The sequence below is a fragment of the Lissotriton helveticus genome, chromosome 2_2 (assembly GCF_964261635.1).
Source record: "Lissotriton helveticus chromosome 2_2, aLisHel1.1, whole genome shotgun sequence".
Lineage (NCBI taxonomy): Eukaryota > Metazoa > Chordata > Amphibia > Caudata > Salamandridae > Lissotriton > Lissotriton helveticus.
The window spans coordinates 380,312,306-380,338,966 of NC_136060.1; the positions used below are offsets into that span (position 1 = coordinate 380,312,306).

Here is a 26,661-nt window from a genome sequence, read left to right on the forward strand (position 1 = left end):
ACTGATCAGGGGGCACCCGCAGGAGCTGACTGTGCTCAGTGTGCCCCAGAAAGAGATGTGCAAAGGCCTGCCTGTCGTGGCTTAGCCTCAGGGCCACCTGCACCTGCTCCGCAGTTTGGCAGCGTACAACACACACTATCACTGATCAGCCGGACCTGGGACGCAGAGAACAGTGGATGCCCCACACTGCCACAATCAGCCAGGACGCAAAGGAAGCAATGTGGGACCAACACCAAGACTCCACCGGGCGCCAAAGAAAGAGACCGTCAGGAGTAACGCTGTAGAGAAGCTACAGAACTCACAACTGGTAAGCTCAACTGGCTGCCATGTTCCCCGGCATAGGCATTGCACCCCTGCAAGCCCGAATTCGCCAGCATCTGGAGGTCAAGTTGCCAATACTACTTTGAGGCGATTTTGACGTGCTATTGAATCCAAGTACAGATAGATCCTCCACAGGGAAATCAAAAAACTCCCCAAAAATGAGAACATACATGAAGACAATGATGGAAGACTTAGGCTTGATAGATATATGGAGAGAAAAGTTTAAAGCGGCTGGAGGAAATCAAAGCTTCACCTTTCATAATAAAAGGCATGGGTATGATTTTCTTTTTTGGAGTTGACGATAGGCTGGTCAGAAGAGTTAGGAAGGTGGAACATGTTCTGGGCATCTCTCTAATCACTCAGCGGTCCATTCAGAGTTACAACTAGAAAAAGGGTCATCCCATAGTAGGTGGACATTTGATAGAACTTTATTATTAGACTCAACTGTTATAATCCAGTTGAAAAAGGACATGTTGGAATTTTTTTAACTATAACACTTCAGCTTCAAAAAATATAATATGGGACGCATATAAGGCCTATAATAGGGGTAGGGTAATCAGTTTAGCAGCAAAAAAACACACGTAGGAAAGACATAAGATAACTGATCTGGAAGGTATCTTAAGGTTCTTGAGAGAAAGTGCCTTGCAACAAGATGACCAGGATCAGGCCATGAAAGATAAAGAAATGAAATGTGCAGGACAGAAGTTAGTAGACTATCTAGATGGCATACTACAGAAAAAAATGGGAGGCCAGTAAACTAGCGCATTATGAATATGGGGAGGGAAGTGGGAAGCTTTTTGCCTGGAAGTCAAGAACTGAATATATGAAAAATATAATTAGAGAGATAGTATCTAAATAATCTGGGAGGCGTTGTACAGAGAATTCAGATGTAGAACTAGCATTTATAGACTTTTCCCAAGAGTTATACACAGAAGATCTTTCAGTCTCTGAAACTCAGTTAAAGGAATATCTTAATGGTATAGCCCTGCCCTCGCTCAAAGACATCCAAATGCAGATTCTTAATCAGAAAATTAGTCTGGAGGGAGTCAAGGTAGTTATCAATAAGTTAGAGAGGCAGCGCCGCCAGTTTGGACGGCATATACCTAATGAGTTCTGTTAAATGCTATCCGATGAGCTAACTCCTGTCCTGGCCGATCTGACAGGTGGAATATTTTCAGAGAACCATTAGATCCTGCAGTCGTGGGATGAGGCTGCTATTAGCTTAATCCTGAAACCAAAAAAAGTCCACAAGAATTACGAGCCTTACAGACTGATTTTATTACTAAACTGCTATAATAAGATCTATACGCAGTTTTGGCAAAGAGGTTAGAGCGAGTAATTGGAGTAGTGGTTCAGGAAGACCAGAAGGGTTTCATTAAAGGCCGACAATTGCACGATGTAACACATGACCAGATTGGCACTATAGACTTGGCTATTGAGAATAACCTACCATTATCTGTTCTCACATTTAATGCCGCAAAAGCATTTGATAAAGTAAGCTGGTCTTTTTTACTTCAAACTTTCGCTACGGCAGTTAGTACAATATACATAGGAAGCCAATAGCTAGGATAATAGTGAACGGGGATCTGACTAAATCAATTAAGATAGAGAGAGGGACAAGACAGACGTGTCCTCTACCCTCTCTTCTCTTCAATCTATATATTGAGCCACTAGCAAATAAAATAAGGGCAACTCAGGAAATCTTGCCATTCAAGTGTAAAAGAAAAAAGTGCCACTGTAGACTGATGACTTGAGGGTTTTTACACGGGTTTCTGGCTATCAAATAAATCAGCGAAAGACCTAGATTATGTCATGGATCACGTAATTGAATAAATTCCCTTATAAAACAAGAAATAAGGTATCTCCGCATACAAGTGATGCAGGACCTTTCTAAAATGGCCCAGGTCAATCTGGATAAGAAAATGAGCGAGACTTGAGCTTTGTTCAGATCTTGGGGCTGTCTTCCACACTCAATTTTACATAGATCTAATTTGGTGAAAATGTCAATTATGCCAAACTGTACCTTTATTTTTAATACAATCCCCCTTTGATTCAATCTAAAATGTATAAAAAAATTACAAGGAGAAATTACAAGTTTTATTTTGTCTTGTAAGGGAACGAGGATCGCCTGGAAGAAACTTCTACAGTTAAAAGCAGAGGGAGGTATTTGCAGACCTGACCTCCGTTTATACTGCTGGGTCTTTCAGCTACAAAATATAAGGTCTCTCTTTTGCAGCTTGCCCCCCCACTCTCCCCAGGCTCCAAACAATGAAATCAGTGGCGATTTTTTTTCTTATTAAATTTGGTCATCCAAAATGTTACAAGAAAGTCAAATTAATGATCCTAAGATTAGATTTTTTTGATTTTGATTTTGGAATTTATATAGCGCACGATTGCCCTGGAGCGTCTAGGCGCTGTAAGCGGAGGAGGAGCCAGAAGTAGCGTATTAGTTAGAAAATAGCCATGTCTTTAAAAGTTTTCTGAAACCGAGCAGTGTTTTGCAGCTTTTGATGTTTAGTGGAAGTGCATTCCATAACCTGACAGTGCCCAGTACAAAGCTTCTTCCTCCCCAGCTAGCCTTCTTAAATCTAGGTGTCTGGAGAAATTTACTCTGCGCTGAGCGTAATTGCCTTTAAGGATGGTACCAGATGAAATGTTGTTTCAAGAAAGTTGGTCCATTTCCGTGTGTCGTAGAAAGATGCCCCATGCTTAGCCTTGTATGCTAAGCATAGGGCCTTAAAGTCTATCCTCCTTTTTAATCGGGAGCCAATGAAGTTTGTCTAGACCTTCGGAGATGGATTGAAACTTTGGAATGTACAGCAGTAGTCTGGCGGCAGCATTTTGTGCTCGTTGCAGTTTGATCATGTGTTGTTTCTGCAGGGCTAAATAAAGTGCATTGCAATAGTCCAGTTTCGCCAAGGCTAGGACTATCACTAGTGTTTTCGTAGCTTCAGAGGGAATGAAGGGGCGTACTTTGCGGATTAGTTTAAGCGTAAGGAACACTGATGAGACAACTTTGTTGACCTGTTGTTGGAAAGTCAGTCTGTTATCAAAGATAACGCCCAGGTTCCTTACTTTCTGGGCTGGGGTAGGGATATCGCCCATACTAGAGGGCCACCAGTTTTGTGCCCAAAAAGATGTGTCCGATCCTAGTAGTAGTACCTTGGTTTAAGAGTGGCATGTGTGCTTTGGTATCAGGCCAGATGAATAGTAAGGATACCCTAATATAGTACTTTTGCACCTATATAGAATTCTCCAGGTACCCCCAATTGCCTACAGGATAAATTGGCCGTTCCACTAATGAAGGCAGGATTAAACAAATGGGGTCAACTAATACAGGGAAACAAAATAGTCTCATGGGAGTCCCTGACTATTTCCACGAATCAAAGACTATCTAAATTTAAATTTGATCAATTATCAAGTTGGTTACACAGACTAGGGAAAGATGGCAAAGGAAACAAAGAGTGGGAAAATAGACTGCAGGGGCCCCCATTCTCAACACAATGAAGTTTCCAAGTGATATTGGATGATGGTATAGGGTGAGAACGTGACTTCAAAGCTTCCGGAGGAGATCTGGGGAGGGACCTGCTGGGTACAGATTTAACTAATTTATGGCAAGTATCGATGCTCACTTTATGGTTGGTAATTAAAGCTGCACCTCTCAGAATTAACCATCTATTTACTGTTCAAAGGGCGTGTTGGACCCGAAAAGGCTATCAAAGACGGAAGGCGGAGAAATCAAAGCCTGTCTAAAGTGTTCCACTGAACAAAAGCAGATGATGTACATATGTTTCGGAAGTGCCCTCAGATCCAGGTTTTCTGGCAAGAAGTCGGTAAGTCCATGTCCGACACCTTCCAGCACACAAACAATCTTTCCCTGTAATGCAGGTAACCCCTGCACTATGGCACAAGGATGTTTGTGTTGGCGCTAGGCAGCTATTTTTAGCACTAAGGAAAATACAGAGTTGCGCCGTATTGTTGTAAATACGGCACATCCCTGCGTTTTGGAAATGGCAGAGCGTGGTGCTGCGAAATGTGCCGCAACGCCTAGCTCTGCCATTTTCTGGTAAATATGCCCCTATGCCTCTTTAATATGATTAAATTTCAAGAGGTGAACAAATCCCATCAATTTTATATTGTCAATGAAATGAACTTAATGCTGTAAAACATAAAATAATATATTTGTAAAGCACACACTCAAAGGATGTTATGGCACAGATGTGATTTGATACTCACTGGTACTCATTTTAATGGCCTTGGCTGATGTAAGGCAGAGTTGATCCACTGGGACTCAAAACTGTGACCATGAAAATGAACGCAGATTGCTGCAATGGATGCATTAGCCAACTGAGCTATTAGACCCAACATACCAATAGCACATTTATTGAGCTTGTTCGAAGTCTGGCAAGCCAAACCTATAACTTAGATTTAACCGTCACCAAGCATTGAAGGTGAATCCCACTTTATTAATATTACAACCAACTCATATAAGCCTCATTTAAGAGGATTTAACAGAAGCCAATTCTGAAATTACTCTTTCCATCACAAGGTGTTTGTCCTACTGCTGCATTTCCTCAACTCACCACAATCATTTATTTCCTACCCTCATTCTTTTTATCTGCAGAATTTGACACTATTGATTACCCAATATTAATATTCTTCCTGCATACTAAGTGCTGTGCTCTAAGATGACATTCTTCATATCTGACCGCTCCTTGGTCCCTCATGGGTCAACTCTAGGTCCACTTTTAATCTCTCTCTACCTCAACTCCCTTGGAGACTTTATCTCCTATTTTAGATTCTCCAGTCATATTTATGCTGATGACACACATCTCATTTCCTACTTTCTCCTATGGCCATGTATCACTGACTGGATAACTGTTATTCAACACTGGATGGACCTCAGGTCTCCCATTCTGCACTCATCTCTCTACCTAGTAGTATCCACATTCTCCCAGATATTTACACGTCCTACTCCGCTGCCAGAAATCTTGTTTTACTTACAACAGAAGGGGCTACTAAAAAGCTTCAATGAGCCAAGGTGGTGTACAGTTGCTGGATATTTTTCACTCTGGTGATGTTCATTAACCCTTCCTTTGGTCATGGCTTCCACTGGCTGGAAGAACATTGGCTAGGTAAAGGTAGGTAAAGATAGGTAAGATCCTTAGCATTTTGAGCATATTCAGATTTGAAATCCATATGCTGGCACAGCAGTTTACCAGAGTTGAACTTTGTAAATCCCCCAAAAAATGTCTTCCACCTGGTGTTAATTGTTCATCTGTGCAATTGTAAAGTTTTCATGATGGGTGAAGACAGCAGTTTTCCGGAGTGAGTGATGGTAGGTAGTAGAGGCCTGGCAGCATAAAGCACTTGCACATTACCAGCTGATTGACAGATGACCATACCCCAGCACTTCACAGATCTAGGTCATGCCACCATTCTCTCTTACTCCATTGATACACCGACAGGCAAAGAGCTCCAACGAGATAAGATTTCAACTACAAACAATGGTTAGAACAGTCTTTGGATACCAGAGTTAATAAAGTAAAAACGCCTCTTAGCACTGGGGACTTTTGTAGCTGGCAGTCAGGGTACAGACACATTAAAAAATTGTTCCCAGCAGGATGTTGAAAGAGTTAGTTTATCCTACCCTGGTAAGCAACCATTCAACCCAGCAAGGTACTAAACTGGTATACTATTGCATCTGTTAAGCACTGATTGTAAAACAGCAAACTTTCCCACTTCAAAATAACATTATCAAGGTCTACTAGACTTGGATTAAGACATCCCGAATCTGGTCTCATTTCTACAAATGTTTACAAGAGTTAGATTATGGCATCCTAAATCTGTTATCCTTCTTCCTCTTAATTCCAAGATGGCAAAAGTCTCTAGCTTGTGGGGAAAAGCGGTCCGTGTTTTCCCTTTCCTTGTAGTTCATAGGCAATACAACTGATAAGTCAGGGCGTAAAGTAGTCATTCACTTGCTGGTCTAAGAGCCATGAGTGTGCTCAGTCTCCAGTAAGAAAGTGGTTTAGCACTTGGGCTCATCCCAAGGTAGCGAGTCATTTAGGAAAGCCAACATTGTGAAATTCCACTCAGACCGCATCAGGCTTATTGATCAACATATATTGCCTGGTCAGAGTATTCAGAATACGACAAGGCTATCTCTTAGTTCCTAGTAGTACCTTGATTAAAATACGATAGTAAAATGTCTTATAAAAGTTTTATTTAGAAACAATATTTCACCAAACCAAGGACAAATGTGAGGGTTTGGAGGTTAAAATGGAGCCCTGAGCCAGGGAGCTTTATATTAAGTAGGATATATTCTTTTAGTCAGTCCTAACAGCGGCTCTTCCAAATTGTCGTTTTGCTGCGGAAAACTTAGGAGCCCCATTTTCTAATACAGAATTACCAGCTAACCCCTCAGCTCAGCTTGTTGTGAATGTATCTAGGACCCTATTTAAATATTACCGATTCATGCCCTTATGTGGTTATAAAAAATCATATCCTTATAAAGGCATAAGAATCATATCCATATTTAGTCATAGCCAATGCAGTCCAAATACGGCAAGGCTACTCCCATAGACTCCTAGAAAGTACAACGCGTTCTTTAAACAAACCAAGCCTCCAGCAGCCCGGGAATTCCCCCTGCTTTTGTTTTGATTTGTACAAGAACTCCTGGAGTCCAGAAAGAACTGTAAGTTCTTAGTGACGTTTTATGTCCAACCTTACGTCAAACTCGGCACCTTCCAGGTATAAATATACCAGCATCTGCCTTAAGCAAACACACGGTGGTTTGGAGCAGATCGGCTATCTACTTACCCGAAGCCCAGCTGCAACGAGTGCCGAAGGAAGCCGACCCTCCCATTGACGCACTGAGAGAGACGCTGTCTTTTCTCCTGCCGAGAAATCCAGCTCCAGTGTTCCCAGTCACCCTTGCGGGTTGCTGGGAGATAGAGTCCTGAGAAAGAGATACAAGACCTCCTTCATTCTATAACCAAGGTACGGAGCTGATTAGATCCTTAGAGAATTCTTGATTCAGATTCTTGGCAAAAACTAACTTAACTTAAACTGCAGCTCGCTTACTCCTTCCCACGTACTAGTCTTAGGTTAGGTACACCGGGGTAGGCGTATCTTAGAAGCACCAGTTGAGTACGTTTAGTCCGCGATTTTTATGTATGTATATATTTGATCTGTTTTAAGTATCATATGGCTCAGAAACCATATAAATGCTTTTACAGTATTATTTCATAATGCTCCTTTTACTGTACACACTTCACTTCATGATAAGTATTGCAATTGTGGCAATTCACTTCTCTTGCATGAGAAAGAGGACTGCTCAATAAATAACAACTTTTATTGAAAACGCCCGTCTCTCTATTTCTCTGCACTCCTGGTGAAACTAAGCATGCACGATTGACTGAGTGAAATAGCTGTCTATTGTTTTCACACGACTCTGGAGATATACTCCTTGTTCTGGAGGGAGCAAAGTTGTCATGTTTATTCGGTTGTCAGAAACTAATCCCTTCTTGTCTAATCAGGAAAGTTCACTCCTTCCTGTTCATTCGAGAAAGTTTCTAGTGACCTCTGAGCTAGCTGGCATTCATAATTAAGTCTAACATATTCAGTAGAGACCTAGTCGACCTCAGTCCTACGTCTAAACTATCGTTTATGTTATTCCAATGCGCAGAGCCTATTGGGAATATAGGAACTACACTACATGGCGCCCAACGTTTGGTAAGGCGATAATCTAACGCTAGATACTAGAGTAACTCAGTCGTGCTTTTCACACAGACCCCTTTTCCCGTAAAAACTCCAATAGACGTCTGGAGTGGGTAAAAGGTTAATATCCGCCAGAACTTAGTAGGAAGAGATTCCTATGTATTAGTTTTTGGTTTAGTCAACGTTGAAGGATACAGTGTTCCAAAATATTGTGCACCTAATCTTTGTTTATATTGAAACTTACTCTGCAAACTTTCTGTCAAGAAACATGGCAGAAAGTGACGACGAAAGGGAGAGAGCTAGAATAGCAGCTCAACTTTTAGCGAATGACACAAGTCTCCAAGAAGAAGACCCGAATGCTATAATCATTCCGGTAAATGTAAGAAGAACAATAACTCTTAAACTTATAGAAAATGGACTATCATCAAGAGGTGGTACAGTCATATTTGTGGTAGAGGCCCATGAATATCGGCAGACAGAGGTATTCTATTCATGGATACATTTTCCTGAAGCAAATCCAATAACACACGATTTCCACTATTACAAAATAGAGGAAACTCCAACGGAATACGCCCCTTTCGAGGATGTTGAAATTCCACTAACATACCAAGAGCACCTGCTCTGGTTTAATGGCGCCCTAAAACCTCAAAATCACATTACCAGGCTCGGTCCACTAGGTAGACCAGGAGCCACATGGTCGGTTCTAGCCAGCTACACACCACATCCCGACATTGAAAAAATATCAGACCGAGAATTTTTAGCTCAGCTAAAACAACTAATTAAAATACATAGACAATTGGTCCAATATGTCATGCAGACTTCAACAGTCTAACCAACAATAGGAATTCCACAGCACACCCCTCACCAGGGGAATACAAATAAAATAACACCACAGACTATACAATCAGTCATTGGCAAAATACCCGCAAAACGGGAACAAATTCCATTCTGGTTAGCTCAAAAAAATACTCAAATAGAGGCAGTATTTCCTGATACTACTCCTAATGAGAAACACAGAATCCTGACTATCTGTCTTCCAATGGGGATCGCACCCCATGTGGAGGACTGTGACACTTGGGGCACAGTCTTTGCTTCGATATACACAAAAGCACATGGTGTTCCGTCCATGGCGGTTATACCAGACGTACTAAGACAGATTCAAAATGAATACGGTCCAGAACCTGCTTTAACTCTAACTCTAGGTATGAAATTACTGAAAGACTTCAAGCAGGTCTCGGCTATATTATTAGCCAACATAAAAGGAGAAGCAGCATCTGTGGCGATCCGCCAGAAATTGAAAGAAACAGATATAGCCGAACAACCTTTTGAACTTGCCAGAATCATAGAAAAATCCTATGAAGAACTAGGTAGAGATAGTTTGGGTGGGAAACCACTAAAACCACAACTAACTGAAAATCCTAAAAAAACCTTTATTAAGAATAATCTCAATACTCCAAAAAAGAGGTGGGAGGGTAATAAACAAACCACTCCCAGAGAAAAACAGATTCAGTCTAGAGGAAGGTCTCCTCAACGGAGAGATAGATCTCCAGAACGAGGAAGCAAGTCTCCCCAAAGGGAGCCCTCTGAGAAAAGATACAACCTTAGAGATAGGGACAAATTGAGAAAACCTGGCAGATATCAAGATATTGATACACGTCCCTCTCGATCTTTTCAGAATTCCTCACAGAAATCGGAAAGAAGAGGACGGTCAGAACATAAAGAAGAGCACGTCAAGTCCAAAGACAAGGAACCTGCTCATCAAAGTAAAAAATTACAATTTCCCAAAAGGCTATGATATCCTGCTAGCTGAAAAAGACTGGCCACCAGAGTTTGTCAGGGAGTGCCCACATGGCGAAGAAATGACTATGCCTGCCTTCTCAAATCACATTCCAATTCATAAAAAATACACATTTGCAAGAAAATGGGCAGTGGCCCAAGCCCCTGCATTATATAAAAATCATGTAGGATGGGATGAGGATTCTCCTCACCATAAAATTCAGTTAAAAAATCAACCTACTGCACAAAGGCAGTATCCTGTTAAGCAAGAAGCTAAAGAACAAGTCAGGGAGATCTTAGATCAACTTGAATATCAGGGGGTGATTGAAACATGCACCTCACAAATGAACAATCCTTTGTTTCCTGTCTCCAAGCCAGACGATTCATATCGTCTAGTTTTGGACTACAGACACCTAAACTCCTGCTGCAAAACATTTGCAGTACAAAACTCACACAGTGCAGCACTAATGAATAACATTGTGCGCAAAAAATATAAAACGACATTAGATATTTCAAATGGTTTCTTCTGTCAAAATATAGCACCAGAAAGCAGGTATTTGACCGCTTTCTCCTGTATGGGGGTCAAAAAACAATTTTGTCGTCTCCCACAGGGATTCAAGAACAGCCCAGGATTATTCTCAGCAAGGGTAACAGAGTTACTACAAATGTATGATGATGAGGCATTATCTTATGTCGATGACATCTATCTTACAGACGACCACCTGGAGACACACTTGAAAAGAGTGAACACCATAATACTTGGGTTCGCAGCTGAAGGGTACAAATTCAACTTTAAAAAATCACGAATTGCCCCCCTAACTGTCCTATTTTTAGGATATGAATTATCAAGTGAAGGCAAAAGCCTAGCAGACAACTTCTTAGAGAAGTGTGCAGTACTCCAAGCTCCAAAAACGCTGAAGAACTTACAATCAATACTAGGTTTCCTGAATTTCGGAAGAACATATATTCTAAATTATGCAGAAAGGGTTCAACCCCTATACGAATTAATAAAACCTGATTTCAAACCAATTAATTGGACTCAGAAACACACAGAGATTTTAAGATCATTACAAACAGACATGTTAACTAAAACCAAACTGCAAACACGCGTAAACGTACGCAACCTTGTAATCCGAGTCATCCCAGGAAGATGCGGATTCACATACCTGACCTCTAATGAGGGAGAAACGGTACCAATAGCTTATAAATCACACTTCTACACACAAGCTGAAATGAAATTCAGTTCTACTGAAAAAATTCTAACTGCGGTTCAAACTGCTGTAGCAAAAGAAATCCCTAGTCCAAGGGAGAAACATATCTGTTTTAACAGCAGAATCAGCCCTTGAGGCAGTAACAAGACCACGCATTCCGAATGCTGTGGCATTAGATCCAAAATGGATACAATGGGAAAATTCTCTTGCTGCAGAAGACGTGAAACACGCATTTGATCCGAAAATGAAAAAACTAGAAAATCTGGAATACGAACATGAATATCCTCTGTCAATCAAAATTCTGCCTCTCGAACAGTACACCTGTGTAATCTACACGGACAGATTTGCACAACACTACGTTGTGGATAAAAAATCTTACAATGCAGCGTGCGCGGTTGTTAAAGGTTGTTGGCGCTTAGGTAAATTCAGACCGATAATCACCAAAACTGAATCACTCAAACTGTACAGCTCAGCAAGCTGAAATAAGATCTTTAAAGATGGCGCTTGAAAATGTCGATCGCGAGTTCCCCACACTAATAGTGTGCGATTCGCATTATTGCGTCCAGTCTTACAATAATGACATGCAGACATGGATCAAAAACGGTTACAAACATGAGACAGGTGCCACAATAAAGCATAAAAAGCTCTGGGAACAAGTAGTTCTTTACAGAAAGAACTACAAAAGACTCACGTGATACGTACACTGAGTCATCAACGTGATGGCGTTCACGTTGCGGGGAATTCATTGGCTAACAGAGCCACGGCGGCAGCTGTTCAACCGGCTTCCGTAGCTACAAAAAAGCGTACTAAAAAACAAATAGACGGTGAAACGCTACTAGCTGTAAAAGCCTCAATGAAAGGCAACTATGCGGCGTTACCTCTAAATTATCCACTCGGAAATAAATACATAATTGATGCGAACTCCGTTCCTTTTGCTCAAATCCCTGGAGTGGGGGATAGAGTAATTCCAAACACGAACCGGAGAGCTTACTTGATTCAAGAAGCACACATGGGAATGGGTCTGAGGCACCAAGAGATCTTGAAATCTCTAATAGAATTACAATCAATATACTGGTGGCCGGGGATGAGCGTGCAAATTTATAACTTTGCAATGGATTGTCAGAACTGCAATAGACATCGCAGTTGTGAACCGGACCAGACAATTGCCAGGACACCTTTATTAGAAAGCATTAGGCTATCTATACGCAGAAATCCAGCCGCAGAAATGCGATCCCATAATTATTAAGACAAGATTCATTTAGATGTAGGCCCCAGCGCTCGGCTGACGCCAAAACTGTTATAAAAGATTTGCGAGTCTTTTTCGGCATATACACAATTGGCATGCTACATTCTGACCAGGGTCCTGCGTTTAGCTCTCGGGCTTACAAGGAGGCAATGGCCAGCATGGGCATTGCATTGCGGTACTCTAGTCCATTCCATCCCGAGGGAAATGCGGTAGTGGAGAGAAAAAACCGTGACATAAAGCAATCTATAACGGCGAGGGTATTAGGTTCGGGTGATGGGTGGGTCAAACATCTAACAAGTGTCCAACGTAGTCTTAACAATCTGCCAAGAAATTCTCTAAGAGGTATCACTCCATACAAACTTTTGTTAGGTACTAGAATGATCATCCAGGGTATAGATTGTCAGACTTCAGTGGTGAAACAAAAAAACGTTGATGTCAAAGATCGTTTGACTGATTGCTAGGGTGAGTGTTTGCATGAGAATCCTGAGGCGGAAGCCGGGACTGTGGATGGTAACATCGCGACTGCTGCCCTGTTTTACCATACTCTGTTCGTCCATGTAATTTTTTAATACTTGCTCGTAATTTTAAAGTCTTGTTGCTTATTTTAAAGACTTGCTGCTAAATTGAAATACTTGATGCCAATTGCACTTTAAGCTCATTTGTACTCCACCGGAGACAGCTCCCCCCGTGGGTCCCGCCATATTGGGTGAGGAGCCGGCCGAGCAGTCTAGTGCTCCGCCCCTCCCGCCCTTTCTTCCATAAAATGGCTCCCTTTGCTAGGAAGCGCAGCGGACGAGCGCAGCGGGCGCGCCGGCGGCGCACCGAAGGCTCGCCAAAGGCGAGCCCGTCTGCGCCCGTCCGCGCCGGACCCGCGCCCAGGGCCATACCCCCTGTTCCTTTGAATACCAATCACACTCCCAAATATATCTATGACAGGGAGGCGCTCTGGGCCTTAAAAAGCAACACCTCGGCAATGGGATGTATAGTCAGGGAACCAGGGGCCAATGCTCGATTCAACCCACCCCAATGTGCTAACTGCCTACAGGCCCTGCCCAAACTGCTCTGGCAACCCATCGCTCCCCAAAGGAACCACAAGGAGGAACCTGTGAGGAAGGATCATCCCGCGGTCAATTGCCTTCTTCTCAATGCGAGGTCATTAGTCAAACACAGCACTGAGATAGCGGAGGTGATTCTGGACTCGGGTGTAAAGATAGCATTTATCACCGAGTCCTGGACTGACGCGGCTTCAGGTCCTGACATAGTTAAGGCCACCCCACCGGACTATGTGTGCCACACTCAAAATCGGGACAGGAGGAAAGGGGGTGGCCTAGCCAATATTTATCATAAAGCCATTAGAGGGTCCTTTCAATCCGGACCCATAGGCCTCGAGGAGTCACTGCTTTATAACCTCACCCTTTCCGATCATCAATCCCTCAGTGGCTGTCTTGTATACAGACCCCCAGGCTCTAAAGCCCCATTTGTACTAGCACTGAGTAAGGTACTCGAAGCGGTAGCCTCTGCCCAAGCTTTCACTCTGCTGGGTGATTTTAATTTTCACCTAGAATGTGATTCAGACACAGACACCCGTGATCTGATCAACCTATTGCAGGGGGTGGATTTGACACAACGGGTGTGTGGTCCGACACACAAGGCAGGACACACCCTAGACGGGATTTTCTCTAATCATCCCAGCCTGAAAGTATCATCGGTACTGCCGGTCAACCTGGTCCGATCACTCACCAGTCTATTTTAAGGTTCCTTTAATCACTCCCATGAAACCACCTAGTACTAGAAACCCCCCCAGACAGGTCAGAAAATGGAACACCATTAATGGTGAAACGCTGGATGACGTATTAAAAAACTCCCTGAATCCCCTCGCTGACAATGTGGAGGAAGCAGCCGCGGCCTATACAATCTGGCTAGAACGTGCCTGCCTACTTCTGGCTCCCCCCAAAATTACTTACTCCACACGGGCAAATCCTGCCGCCCCTTGGTTTTCGGAACAAATCAGGGACCATAAAGCACGGTGTAAAAAACTTGAGAGAATCTGGCGGATAAACTACAGTGAGACAGATATCAATATTCTTAATACGGAGCAAAGAGCCTACAAAGAAAGAATTTTACAGGCAAAAAGTGCCTTTCTCACGAACAGATCAAAGAAGCCAGCAACACTCCAAAGGAATTATTCCAAACTGCTTCATCCCTGGCAAACCCTAAAACCATAGATATTCCCCCCAGTCTTCCACTCTGTGAGAATCTCGCCACTTTCTTTCGGGAAAAAGTAGAAAATATCTTTTTTTCCTTAGACAGTTTGGTCAGGACCCCTCCACCTAGGGATGGTCCGGAATCAGACAGTACTCAGGAAAAACTACTACATTTCCAGCCCATCAGCGAAAAGGAAGTGGTGAGCCGTCTATTGAAGATAAAATCGGGCTCCCCACACGATCCATGCCCTACTGCAATAGCTAAATTAGCTCCCGCCAACATTGCAACCGGACTCACTCCCCTCCTCAACCAGATGTTGGATAAAGGGGAATACCCCGCAAGATGGAAACGAGCCTCCATCCTGCCCCTTCTAAAAAAAAAAAAAAACAACCTAGACATCACCGAGATGAACAACTACCGGCCGATTGCACGACTACCCCTCCCCGCCAAAATTATGGAAGGCAACTTAAATGCACAAGTAAGTGCCTTTTTAAAGACAGGAGAACATCTCGATCCTTCTCAACACGGTTTTCGTGCGGAACACAGCACGGAATCCGCCCTGATCAAATCAGTGGAAGACATCAGAAAAGTGATGGACGCAGGAGGCAGAGCCGCCCTGATCCTGTTGGACCTTTCCGCGGCCTTCGACACGGTCCACCACAAGCTGTTGGTGGACCGGTTGAGGGCCAGTGGAATTCAGGGAAAGGCATTAAAGATCCTACAGGCCTTCCTCTCCAACAGAACTCAGTCAGTGGCCCTGGGAGACTTTGAATCGCATCCGTTTGTGCTCCCCTGTGGAGTTCCCCAGGGGTCCTCACTCAGTCCTACCCTTTTTAATGTTTATGTTGCGACCCTAGCCCCGGTGATTCGATCGTTTGGTTTTCACCTCACAGCATACGCAGACGACACACAGATAGTGGTGTCACTGCTACCCGGAAACACAGATAGTACAGCAGACAGGTTTAGAGGATGCATGCATGAGGTGGGTTGCTGGATGGCTCAAAACTGTCTTAAACTTAACTCCACAAAGACAGAAGTGTTGCTCTTTGGTGCGAGGGACAATTTTTGGTCCCCTAGATGGTGGCCGGATGAAATGGGACCCCTCCCCTCCCCAGTGGCAAAAGTTAAAAATCTGGGTATACTGGTGGACGACTCTTTCTCCTTTAAACCCCAGATCAATGCACTGTCCTCCTCTATGCACTACATCCTCAAAACAATCAGGAAAGTTCTTCCTTATTTGGAGAGGGAGCATAGGAAAACTGTCGTTACTGGTCTAGTCCTCACGTTTGGACTATTGTCACAGCCTGATGTTAAATGCCCAGCAGGGCGTTCCTAATAAACTCCAGTTACTGCAAAACGCAGCCGCCCGCTTGATCACCGACACTCCTAAATTTACCTCGGTAGCTCAGGACTTGGTGAACCTTCATTGGTTGCCAATCCGCAAGAGAATTGTTTTCAAAGCACTCTGCATGGTCTTCAAGGCCCTGCATGATATGGGTCCTAGGTGCATGAAACTGCTCTTCCATTGGCATAAACCAGCAAGAACCCTGAGATCTGGGGAACTGGCGCTGGTAACAGTCCCCAGAGTTAAGAAAGCACGCTGGGGAGGCAGGAGTTTTTCCCTCGGTGCGGCAGAGGCGTGGAACAAACTGCCACTTAACCTCAGACAATCTTCGGACCTGATGGCTTTTAGGAGAGAGCTCAAGACCTGGCTCTTTACTCATTAAGCTCTCAGACACCCACACACACTGGTTCAATCATGCTAGCGCCAGGACACCTCCGGGTAACAGAGCGCTCTACAAATGTGATAAATAAATAAATAAATACAGGACTTAAATGAAACAAGAAGAAGTCTAAGTAACACAAAGCTAAAGCCAACGGCCACTGAAGAAAAAACACCTGTCCCCATGGGCGTCCACAGGGGGGGGCAAGGAGGGGCGCTTGCCCCCCCCTGGAGCGACCCTCCTTGCCCCCCCTGCGGACGCCCATGAAAACCGTGACTTCAAGACTGGGTTCTCACTCTCTTTCCTCTCCTTTCTTTTATTTGCTTCCCTGTGAAATGGATCCAAAAAAGAAAGACGATTTTGCTGGAAATGTCAGACTTTTCTGACATTTTAATTCCAAAGTGCAGCATTGGGAATAAAAGGCTAAATATATGAAAAATAACTAAATAAAGTAAGACAGAGTGGTAGCAAACTGGCGAAACGTATTTTATTTACACTGAGACACATTATCGCCACTTTTACAGAGTTTACCAGTAAAGCGCTATTTTTTAGTTCGAGCTGGAGAACAATGCGAAGCATTGTCCAGCTCGACAACTATAGTTGCCCATCTCCTGGGAATCTAAGACAGGGGTCGGGCACGCGCGGCGATTGGTGTCTGTGGGCGCGCACGCCCAGGCCGGCACCGTGCACATCCCCTGCCTCAGATTGCCAGGAAGTCAGCCATGCATGCCTCTCTGTCGCGCACGCACGCACACACACACACACACAGCCACACTCAAACACACACACATACACACACGCAGGCACACACACACACACGCGCGCGCACCCCCCCACGGGCTCACGCGCACACACACAGCCCTCCCCCCCCTCACCGGGTCTCATGTTTTAAATTCCCGACGTCGGATAACTGTCCAAAAGCATGCAAAAACTCAATCAGCTATGGGATGAGGGGACATGCTAAAAGCAGCTGGACAAGCTACAGGCCACGCGTGAAACGTAAACATTCGGACAAACGTTACTTACGTGCTTGTGGGGCACTCGCTCCTGTTCGCGCTCATCCAAAAAGAATCAGGGGCGGGAAGACGCTGTACGTGTTTTCGACTGTCTAGCCAAACGCCAGCCATAGAGTTCAAACAAAGAACTAGAGCGCCTACCTCTTCTACTGAGACTTGCGCATGTTTTGGGCCTCTTTTAAAGGTCCGTGGTGCTTGTTTTTAGGTCGCGTGTGGCTGTGGGACCAGTGTACAGAAAGCAGACGTGCTGACTATCACGCAGGTAACAAAGCGCCCCAGAGAGCGAAGCATTATTCCTTAGAGCCGTCGCATACTTTTTTTTATTTGTTAAAAGGGGATGCTTGCGACCTTCTTTGCTTTACTTTAACATGGGTGTCGTGGGGCTGGGGCCAACGTGTGGACTGGCACCGGCATATCTGAGGGAAACGGGCTGCCTCCTTTCAAATATCAGCTGCACTGTGTGCTAACGCGTATCGTGCAGCAGCATTTATAAGCATGTGTTACACTGTGCGGGGGCCCTAATGCGCTGGTCTACACGAGTACCATACTACACTGTGTAGGGGGTGCGGTTGGCAGGGTATTGACTTTGTTTTGATCCTGTGTGGGGAGAGTTTCTGTGTCATGCAAGAGGACCATGAGGTGCGGTTTTGGGTGCAACAAGCCCAAAAATGTTTGTTTCTTACTGTTGCCTGGTTCTAGGAGTACATCAGTCAGCACAGAAATTGTCAGCGTGACCCCAGTTTAGCTCTACTAGTAAACATTGATAGTATGTATTATTAAATGCAATAATGTATGCCCTAAACAGTCAGTTTGCATTTATACATGCCAACATCTTAATATTGAAAAACTGGAGATTTTGAAAAAAAAATCGGGGGCTACTGTTTTTGACTTCTGTTGAAGTGCAGGGGGGAGGCAGCTGAAATAAAACCATTTGGAACACACACAAAAAACGGGAGTCTCACACCTGAATCGGTCCTTTTGGTATGTAGCATGCAACCGCATTAGTGGAATCGTAGTCCCAACAATCACCGACCCTAAATTCTCATAAAAGCGTAAACATCACATGTGCACAATACACTGCTGTGACGGCCGCTTGTGCACCAAGAACTCCTTCCTGTAAGGGCCTCTCGTGAACAGACACCGGCTGCATGGGCCGCTTGTGAACTGAAGCACAACAGGAGATAAATCGTCAAATACAGGTTAGCTTTTTTATTGAATTATGTATTCTTAATAAAACGGGTCCTCTTTTCCCAGATCCTCGCTCCTTCCTGCTCCTTAGGTTTCCCATCCCTCACTTCTTTAGCTTTCTCCAATACCATGACATCGCTCAGATTCGAGTCTGCCCATAATTTTTAATCATGTTCTATTCCCTTCTCTTCTTTTTGCACAATTCCTAATATTTCATGCCTTCCCTCTCACACTAACTCCTCCTGTCCTAGGATTTTCCTCTCCCATCCCTAACGCCCGATTAGTGCACCCCTGCAGTCATTCCCACAATCTTTATTCACGCCCGTACCTCCCAATCTGTCTTCATGTATCTTTTCTCTCTACCTCACCAATCACAACATTCATGCTCATCTCTTTACCTCGCTTCTCTGTTTCCCTTTCTCTACACACACACACCCAGACCCCTCACACCCACACACACCCCCAAACACACCCAACATCCCCCCAAAGACACCCAACACCCCCACAAACACACCCAACACCCCCACACACACAATCCCACCCACGCACACAATCCCCCCCACGCACACAACCCCCCCACGCACACAACCCCACACAACCCCACACGCACACAACCCCACACGCACGCAACACCCACACACAACGCCCACACACACAACCCCCACACACACAACACCCCAACACCACTCACCCCCCCACACCCACCCCCCCACAGACCTCCCCACAGACCCGCCACACAGACCCCCCACACAGACCCCCCCTACATAGACCCCCAATACACAACCCCCCACACACACAACACCCCCACACACACAACCAAACACACACAACCATCTATCTATCTATCTATGGCCCTCACTCTATCGTCCTCACTCTGTCTATCTATATATATATATACCTTGTCTGTCTGCCTATATATCTATCGCCCTCACTCTATCTATCACGCTCACTCTATCTATCTATCGCCCTCACTCTATCTATCGCCCTCACTCTATCTATCTATTGCCCTCACTCTATCTATCTATCGCCCTCACTCTATCGCCCTCACTCTATCTATCGCCCTCACTCTTATCTATCGCCCTCACTCTTATCTATCGCCCTCACTCTTATCTATCGCCCTCACTCTATCTATCGCCCTCACTCTATCGCCCTCACTCTATCTATCGCCCTCACTCTATCTATCTATCGCCCTATCGCCCTCACTCTATCTATCACCCTCACTCTATCTGTCTATCTATCGCCCTCACTCTAGCTATCGCATGCACTCTATCTATCTATTGGCCTCCCTCTATCTATCTATCGCCCTCCCTCTATCTATCTATCGCATCACCACAGCATCACTCAGCACGACCACAGCATCAATCTGTGCAACCATTCAACAACAACTGGTTCAAATATGTTCTCTCAATGTTTCAAGCTTTATTACAAATGTCACAAAAATATGTTAATATTTCACTTCTGTTCTTGGATTTTCATCACAATAAAATACACCGAACATAATCATCACAAAAGTCATTTACAAAAGTTTAAGCTATTGCCATTATAAATTACAATAACTTTCATGTAAGTATTAATTATTTAAAAAAATGAAAAGACATTGGTATTTGTAATATCAATACATCTAAGTCACGTAAACACATATTGCAGTACAAATGCTATAGGTGTCACATTTGCGAAAATTAAAATTATTGGCATTGTAAGTGACAAAGCTATTAATTTCGCTATTTTCAAAACCAACACACAAATCAAAAAATTGTCATTTACAATACCAATAGCTCAAACTTTCCTAATGCGAGACCTATTGCATTGCAAATGCTTGTGTTTTCTTTTCTTTGTTCTCCCTGGACTTGGAACTAGTGCACCAATCCTGGAGGTACTGCAATGTGTGGATTGGAAAACAAAATGTGTGCTGCAGCTCTGCGTCCAGGGATGTGGTCTTTTTACCATGCTGCTTACGTTTTGTAAGGATATAAGCAATGGTCATTGAAATGGGTCCATTCAGGGCCCTGTAGTCGTGTCCTTAACTTTTCAGGCAAAAGCACTCACTGATTTCTGAATAGTGAGTGTAAAAGCATTAAGGTAACCATTGTGTTCCTGCTTACATTTCCCATGGTTTGCTAAATTTTGCATTCCCTATAAGTTTTTGCTTTTTCCAGGATGTTGTTACTTATTACGTTTTAAATTCTGGGTATTGTGTTTCTCCGGACCAATCACTATAAAACTATACAGGCTACTAGTATGGTTGTCATGTGACTCCTACACCTTGTAGTCCTTAGTCTTATGTAAAAAAATTTATACAGTGATTTACACACATATTGATTGTCTCTGTGTAATGTGTGTGATGTAAAGTGCTCTGACACCCTACAATGGTATGAGTGGCGCTGTAAATCAAATTAAATGCATCTGAGAGAGAGTGGTTATGAAGATTAGGGGGGCACAGTTAAAGGGTGGTAGTGAGGGAATCCATGGCAGAGGTGGTCATTGGGGGGCACTGACAAATATTAATGCACAAGACACCACCAGTGCTATGGCTGGCCCTGCCCTTGAGGCCAGTCTGCCTCACCCAAAGGTACCTCCATTGGACTTGTTTCAGCAGCAGTAGCTGCAACTCATCAGGGATTGGCAATGCAGGATTTGCACGCACACCAAACTAAGTTCGCAAACTTCACAGTCTCCCTGCTTCCTTCACAAGCACTTTTAACATGTGCTGCCTGCTGTGGGGCCACTGGAATTAATTATGCAGCAAAGGATGACAACATTATGCCGTAGTGTTGACAAAAAAAGGCTGCAGCGTAATGCAGTATATTTTCGGATATTTTAATATTTTGACGTGTGTACACAGGCTAACAGTCTCTGGAAAGATGTTGCCTTATTAGTACCAGTGTAACATACAAACGCAGCAGTGAGAAAGGTGACCAGTCAACCTTTACAATAGGCCATCCACTCCGCAGCAACACAAGACACATTTTATATTAACTTTTGATATGTTTGAGCTACAAACAATTTATTGGTTTAAATGGTCAGATCATGCAGCAGATCTTGCATTATGACAAGTATGACAGCGCCATAATTTTAGCAAAACATTTGCAAACTAGGATATTTTGCCATTCATGTTTGAACTGCTTTTGTTCAAAAAGGGTGAAGTGCTGATGACAGAAACTCCATGGCTCAGAGACAAATGGCTTATGTTTCCACATTTTAACGTATTTGGTACATTCTGTGATTAGAAGCATATCCCACTTTGTGAATATATTTTAATGTCAATAGCGCATTATAACCTTAAATAATCATGTGTATCCATTGGTTGATTAAACTGGGCAGTGAAATGCCAAACAAATACTAAAAATTGGGATGTCTGCACATTCTAGCCACACCTCTGGCTCCACCCACAGATCCAATCCTTGGGTTATTCCCACCCTCTGATTCCCCGCCCACTGTTCCCCTACTTTTTTTCCCCCACTTCGACCACTGTGTAAGACTCAGCATCCCTGGACCTGTGATATGGCGCAGCTGCGGGCGCCGCATGTGCCACACATTTACGGTGCCAGGCTTCTGCATAAGGGAGCTGGCCATTATTGTATCCCTAAACGTGCGCACAATGTCAGTTTGACATTGACTACATGTAGAGGGACTCTAAGTTTCTTTTAAAAAATATAGCTAACATTTGGACCTATACATTTTATTTTGTATAAATTAATTGAATGTGTGTAAAATTTAGCAATGCCCGGGGAATTCTAGTAAAGGGAGCACCCACTGGCAAATCACTAGTGGGTGTGAATGCTGCATTATTTATTACTAACTTTGACGTTGTGCTTTAACTTTGGATAAAAGTTATCATGAATTCTAGCACCAAGAAACCAATATTGGTAAATATGTGTGCCACAAATAATCCCTAACATACACTGTGCATAAAGTATATTTAATCTGGTGCTTTAATCATAGGCTGTTTTAAAGTAATCTGATAAAAATTGAATCGTGCTGAAGACAGCCTTGATTGGTGTTGTATCGAGGACCCAGAAGTGTGCACACCTAGCATACAGAGATAAAGCACCTTGTCAGAAAGTTTCGCGTTTTCCCTACAGGTGGTGTTTGTTGGTCTGTGGTAGGGTCAGTCACATGTCCTGGATTCCTGGCATTTAATTGAGTCTATCCTAGTTCTGCGCCCCAGTGTGTCTTGTCCCCCACCTGGCACACATCATGTCGGAGCATGGTGATGACGTTAACATTTTGCCCCCCCCTGGAAAAATGTCTGCGGACGCCCATGCCTGTCCCAGCAAGACCTGTCTGGATTCCAAAGATTGGGGATCTGGTCAGAGAAAAGATCGCGGTGAAGAAGGAATTTAGGCCTTCTTACAGAAAAGCAGTACCTGTCTTAGCTGTCAGCGGAACAAGATCAGTAGTACTACCGCCCCTTGCTGGTAAAAAGGAGAACAGAGTTGTATCAATCAACCTGGTAAAACCACAATCATGTGGCCAATAATAAGTAGTAGGCCCAGTGGACTCCCAAGAAGTAGCAGAAGACCAAACCTTGCTACAATCCAAGAGGTTCAAACTGAGAGACTAATCACTTTTGATAAACCTGCAGTAAATAAAAAAGAACTATGCAACAAAGCCATGGAACTTGTGCCTCTTGAAACCCAAATTGCAACAGTTCATCAAGAAACACCTGTCTACAATGATGTAGCCTCTGACTATATTAATTTGACAAAAGAAGATCCAAAAACTAAAGGAAATCCGGAAGCGATTCCAACAATTGACAGAACTGCATCTGGCTACTTCATCAATTTCGATGACTTTTCTGATGATCCAAGTGAACATGAAGAAACGCCAGCAACAAAAACTTTCAATGAAAAAATGACTGAACTCTTTCATCAACTCAAAGAAACATATCTGATTTCACCATGGATTGAATTATGGATTGTGTTAGGTGTACTTTTCCTCCTACTTTGGCTCATCATGGTTTTATGTTTGGGTAGATTTATTGATGTAAAATATAGTACAATGGACACAGCAAGTCATAACATCAACTCGGTCCTAAAGCCACACAGATCATCTCACATCGAAAAAAGAGAACTGTCATCAGTGAACATCACAGCCAATCCTATACCCTGTGGGGTAGCATGGGACAAAACTGATTACGAAATCTATGGCCCGATTGAGCTCTTGAAATATCCACACCTGTTTAAGGTTTCATTAAGTGACTTTGTGACACCAAGTACTTTTTCTGATGATTGGGACTTTGAAAATATTAATAATATGATGTCAGATTTAGAAATGTCAGCTAAATTCACAGAACATGATTATTTGCAGGGTTCATCATATTATGAAGAAATGTATTGCTATAATCATTATGGTCATCACTACTTGCATAAATCTGCTAATCCTAGAAATATTTTTACTTATAGCCAATGGGAACATTGTCCAACACCGCCAAAAGGCAGTTCAAAAACATTTTATAAGAAATTCCCTTACTTCTCAGGGTTTAACACAACTGATCCAGAAACGTTTTATTTCAAAATGTTAAATAAGACAGGAATGAAAAATATGTTGACAAATACTAAATTGATTTATTCTGCAAAATGTTATGAAAAAATGTCTACATTTGGTTTTGAATTTTGGAAAAAACAACATTGAAACAAAAGCCATCTGGGGTACAAAAGACTGGCAGGTACAAGGTCTAGAATCATTATTCAAAGCCTGCATGATCCCAGAACAGATAATATTCCTGAATGATACCATTCAACTAACAACCTGTCTTGGCCTAGCCAAGATAAAAGACACAAACCGTCTATTCCAAAGCCCATACCTGATAGTAATAGCACTACAGATGTGGAGATAGACGTATCCCATATTTTACACCAAAACAGAACAAATCCTGATTGGAAAAAATGGTTGATCTGGCCCACAGACACAAATAACTGTCAAGATAAGATTCCTGAACAAATCACAGGGGTTCAAACAGACCAGGCCAGACCCAAGATATTCCCAGAGACAACATCCAGGGATAGTTACGACATACAATGTAGGGAAACTATGCCTCGAATGGTTACAGAAATCCATACTGGCTGAAATTAAGCAACACTTGACTTTACTTAAAGAAGGTGCTGACTTGCGAGATTTCATACTGGGACCTCGCAAACAACGTAAAAAATGTTTCATATAAGCCGGTATATACGCTGCTTACAACGAAGCTTGGAAAGTGATGCAGATTGAAACTGCTGAAAAAATACGAGAAATTGATCGTATTAATTTGGAAAAATCACTGTATGTAGTGGACAATGGGTTAACAACTCTGTCCTCCAGAATTTATTCACTGGACAGCATTGTATCATCTGCTATTGATATAATAGAGCAGGACTTGCTAATGTTACAACATGGCCAGTCCCAATTGCGTTCTATTGTACAGTTAGGCTGGACTTTACAAAATCTGCGCTCAGGCTACGTGCCATGGCGTCTAATCAACACAACGTCATTATTTTCTATCTTTAACCTTACTGATAAACAAATCAGTTTGGCACAAAAAGGAGCAGACTATACGATTCTGAGCATTGAAAAACTTGAGAGATTACCATTGACAATGTCAGAGAGACCTGTCATTGAATGGATAATACATGGTACAATTACAATTCCGATAACTTTTCAGTTTCAGTATTGCCAAAAGTATATACCAGCAGGCCTGTATGAAAGGTTGGGTAAAGGATACATCAAATCAACTTGGAAATTACCTTATACACATAAATGTTATAGTGATGGGAAAAAAGAAGTATTTCTTAGTGGTAACAACTGTAAAAAATCACTAAGCGGTACACTTCTGTGTCAAGGTATTAACTTGCATGGAGCCTGCGAAGGTTCATCAAACAACCTTTCGTGTCACCTGCACGGCACTCCTGCAACACAGATAGAGCCTTTTTTCAGACAGCTTTCCAATGGCAGCCATGTTATAATAAGTGACCACAGCTGTTGTGGCATGGTGCCAGGAAAAGCCTATCTCGTGAGCGTTACTTCGAGGGTCATTTGCTGTATGCAAATATTGTATCCAAACAGCAAACCAGACAAGGAGGCAGAAATATGGCCTTCTCTGAATATCTCTTCTATTCGAATTGATACTTTAAGCAGAATGAAGTCTATTCTTTTACAGACAACTGTGCCTTTAACCTCGTCCAAAGAGACGTATGATCTGCAAGTTGCAAGGACAGCGGCAGAGATACATACCCTATTATCGACAAATTGCCCCGTGCATTTCGTGGAAATGTTAAGCCAAATCTTAAACATGTCAGATACCAGTGGCATCGCACATGTATTTAAGACAATTTTTTCGGGACTATTAGCACCCTTTGAAGCTGTCCTGAACATCTTCCCGAATTTTGTGCATTCTGTATTCGGCGGACTGCCTCTTCTTTTGGGACTCGTAGCAGGAATTTTATTTTTTGTTCCTTCTGCTCCGATATGGCAAGTCAAGCCCCAGACAAAACTCAGGATACAATGGAAGAAACGATCATAGGTATACGATACCGAGAACGGATCACTAATGTCCTCGGCTTTGCCAGGCTAAGAGATCTGAGTACTACCTGGTTTCTTTCATTCAGACCAATCTGGCAAGATTGCATCTTACCTGTGCTTCGATGTCTGCTATGCGGAGAAGAATGCGTGTTGGACGTCTGTCTTACACTACCATCAGCAGTACCCATGGATATCGATACTTTGCTTGGTTCGGTAACGGCTCATGCAATGTGTTGTCCCCAGCGGCTACCTATTCTGATGACGGCATTCGTTGAAACTTCACCATTACGATTAGGTGGCGGTGAAGTACGATATGAAAGCAGCACCACACAGGTACAACCTTCAGTGAACATTGCTGATCCAGACATCGATGATAGCAATGCTTCGCACATTTGCACTATTTCAGCTTTTTCGAACTTGGTGGAACTTTCACCTACTGTTGTAGACGAATTCTTTGCCAGCCTATGTGAACTTTTGTTCTCCCCTAACAACGAGAATAATTTTTGAAACAACAAGCACACAGCGTTCCCTGAACTCTGAATTCGGCCTTCAGTTTTTTTTGTTTTTTTTTTGTTATAACTTTTTATTATAATAAAACATCAACAAACAAACAAGGCAATATAACAATAGTGCAATCATCAGGCGTGTGCTCAAGGAGGACGGGAGATACACGATAACAAAAGACAAAAGTCGTCGATTACAGGTAAGGGGGGGCCGGGGGTAAGAATTGCATATGAACAATAAAATACATC

At 43.1% G+C, this 26,661-nt stretch overlaps 1 protein-coding gene across 13 annotated transcripts in view; it reads left to right on the plus strand.

The window, feature by feature from the left end:
• Positions 1-26,661, plus strand: part of LOC144821482 (uncharacterized) — a 494,538-nt gene that overhangs the window by 42,521 nt on the left and 425,356 nt on the right. For all 13 annotated transcript variants that reach the window (XR_013608364.1, XR_013608363.1, XR_013608360.1 and 10 more), the window contains exon 2: positions 4,014-4,154. Coding sequence is in view for 3 of the 13 variants with exons in the window: in XM_078678594.1 (XP_078534720.1) it covers positions 4,014-4,154 (141 nt within the window). In the remaining 10 variants the exon portion in view is untranslated. The remainder of the gene's footprint in view (positions 1-4,013; positions 4,155-26,661) is intronic.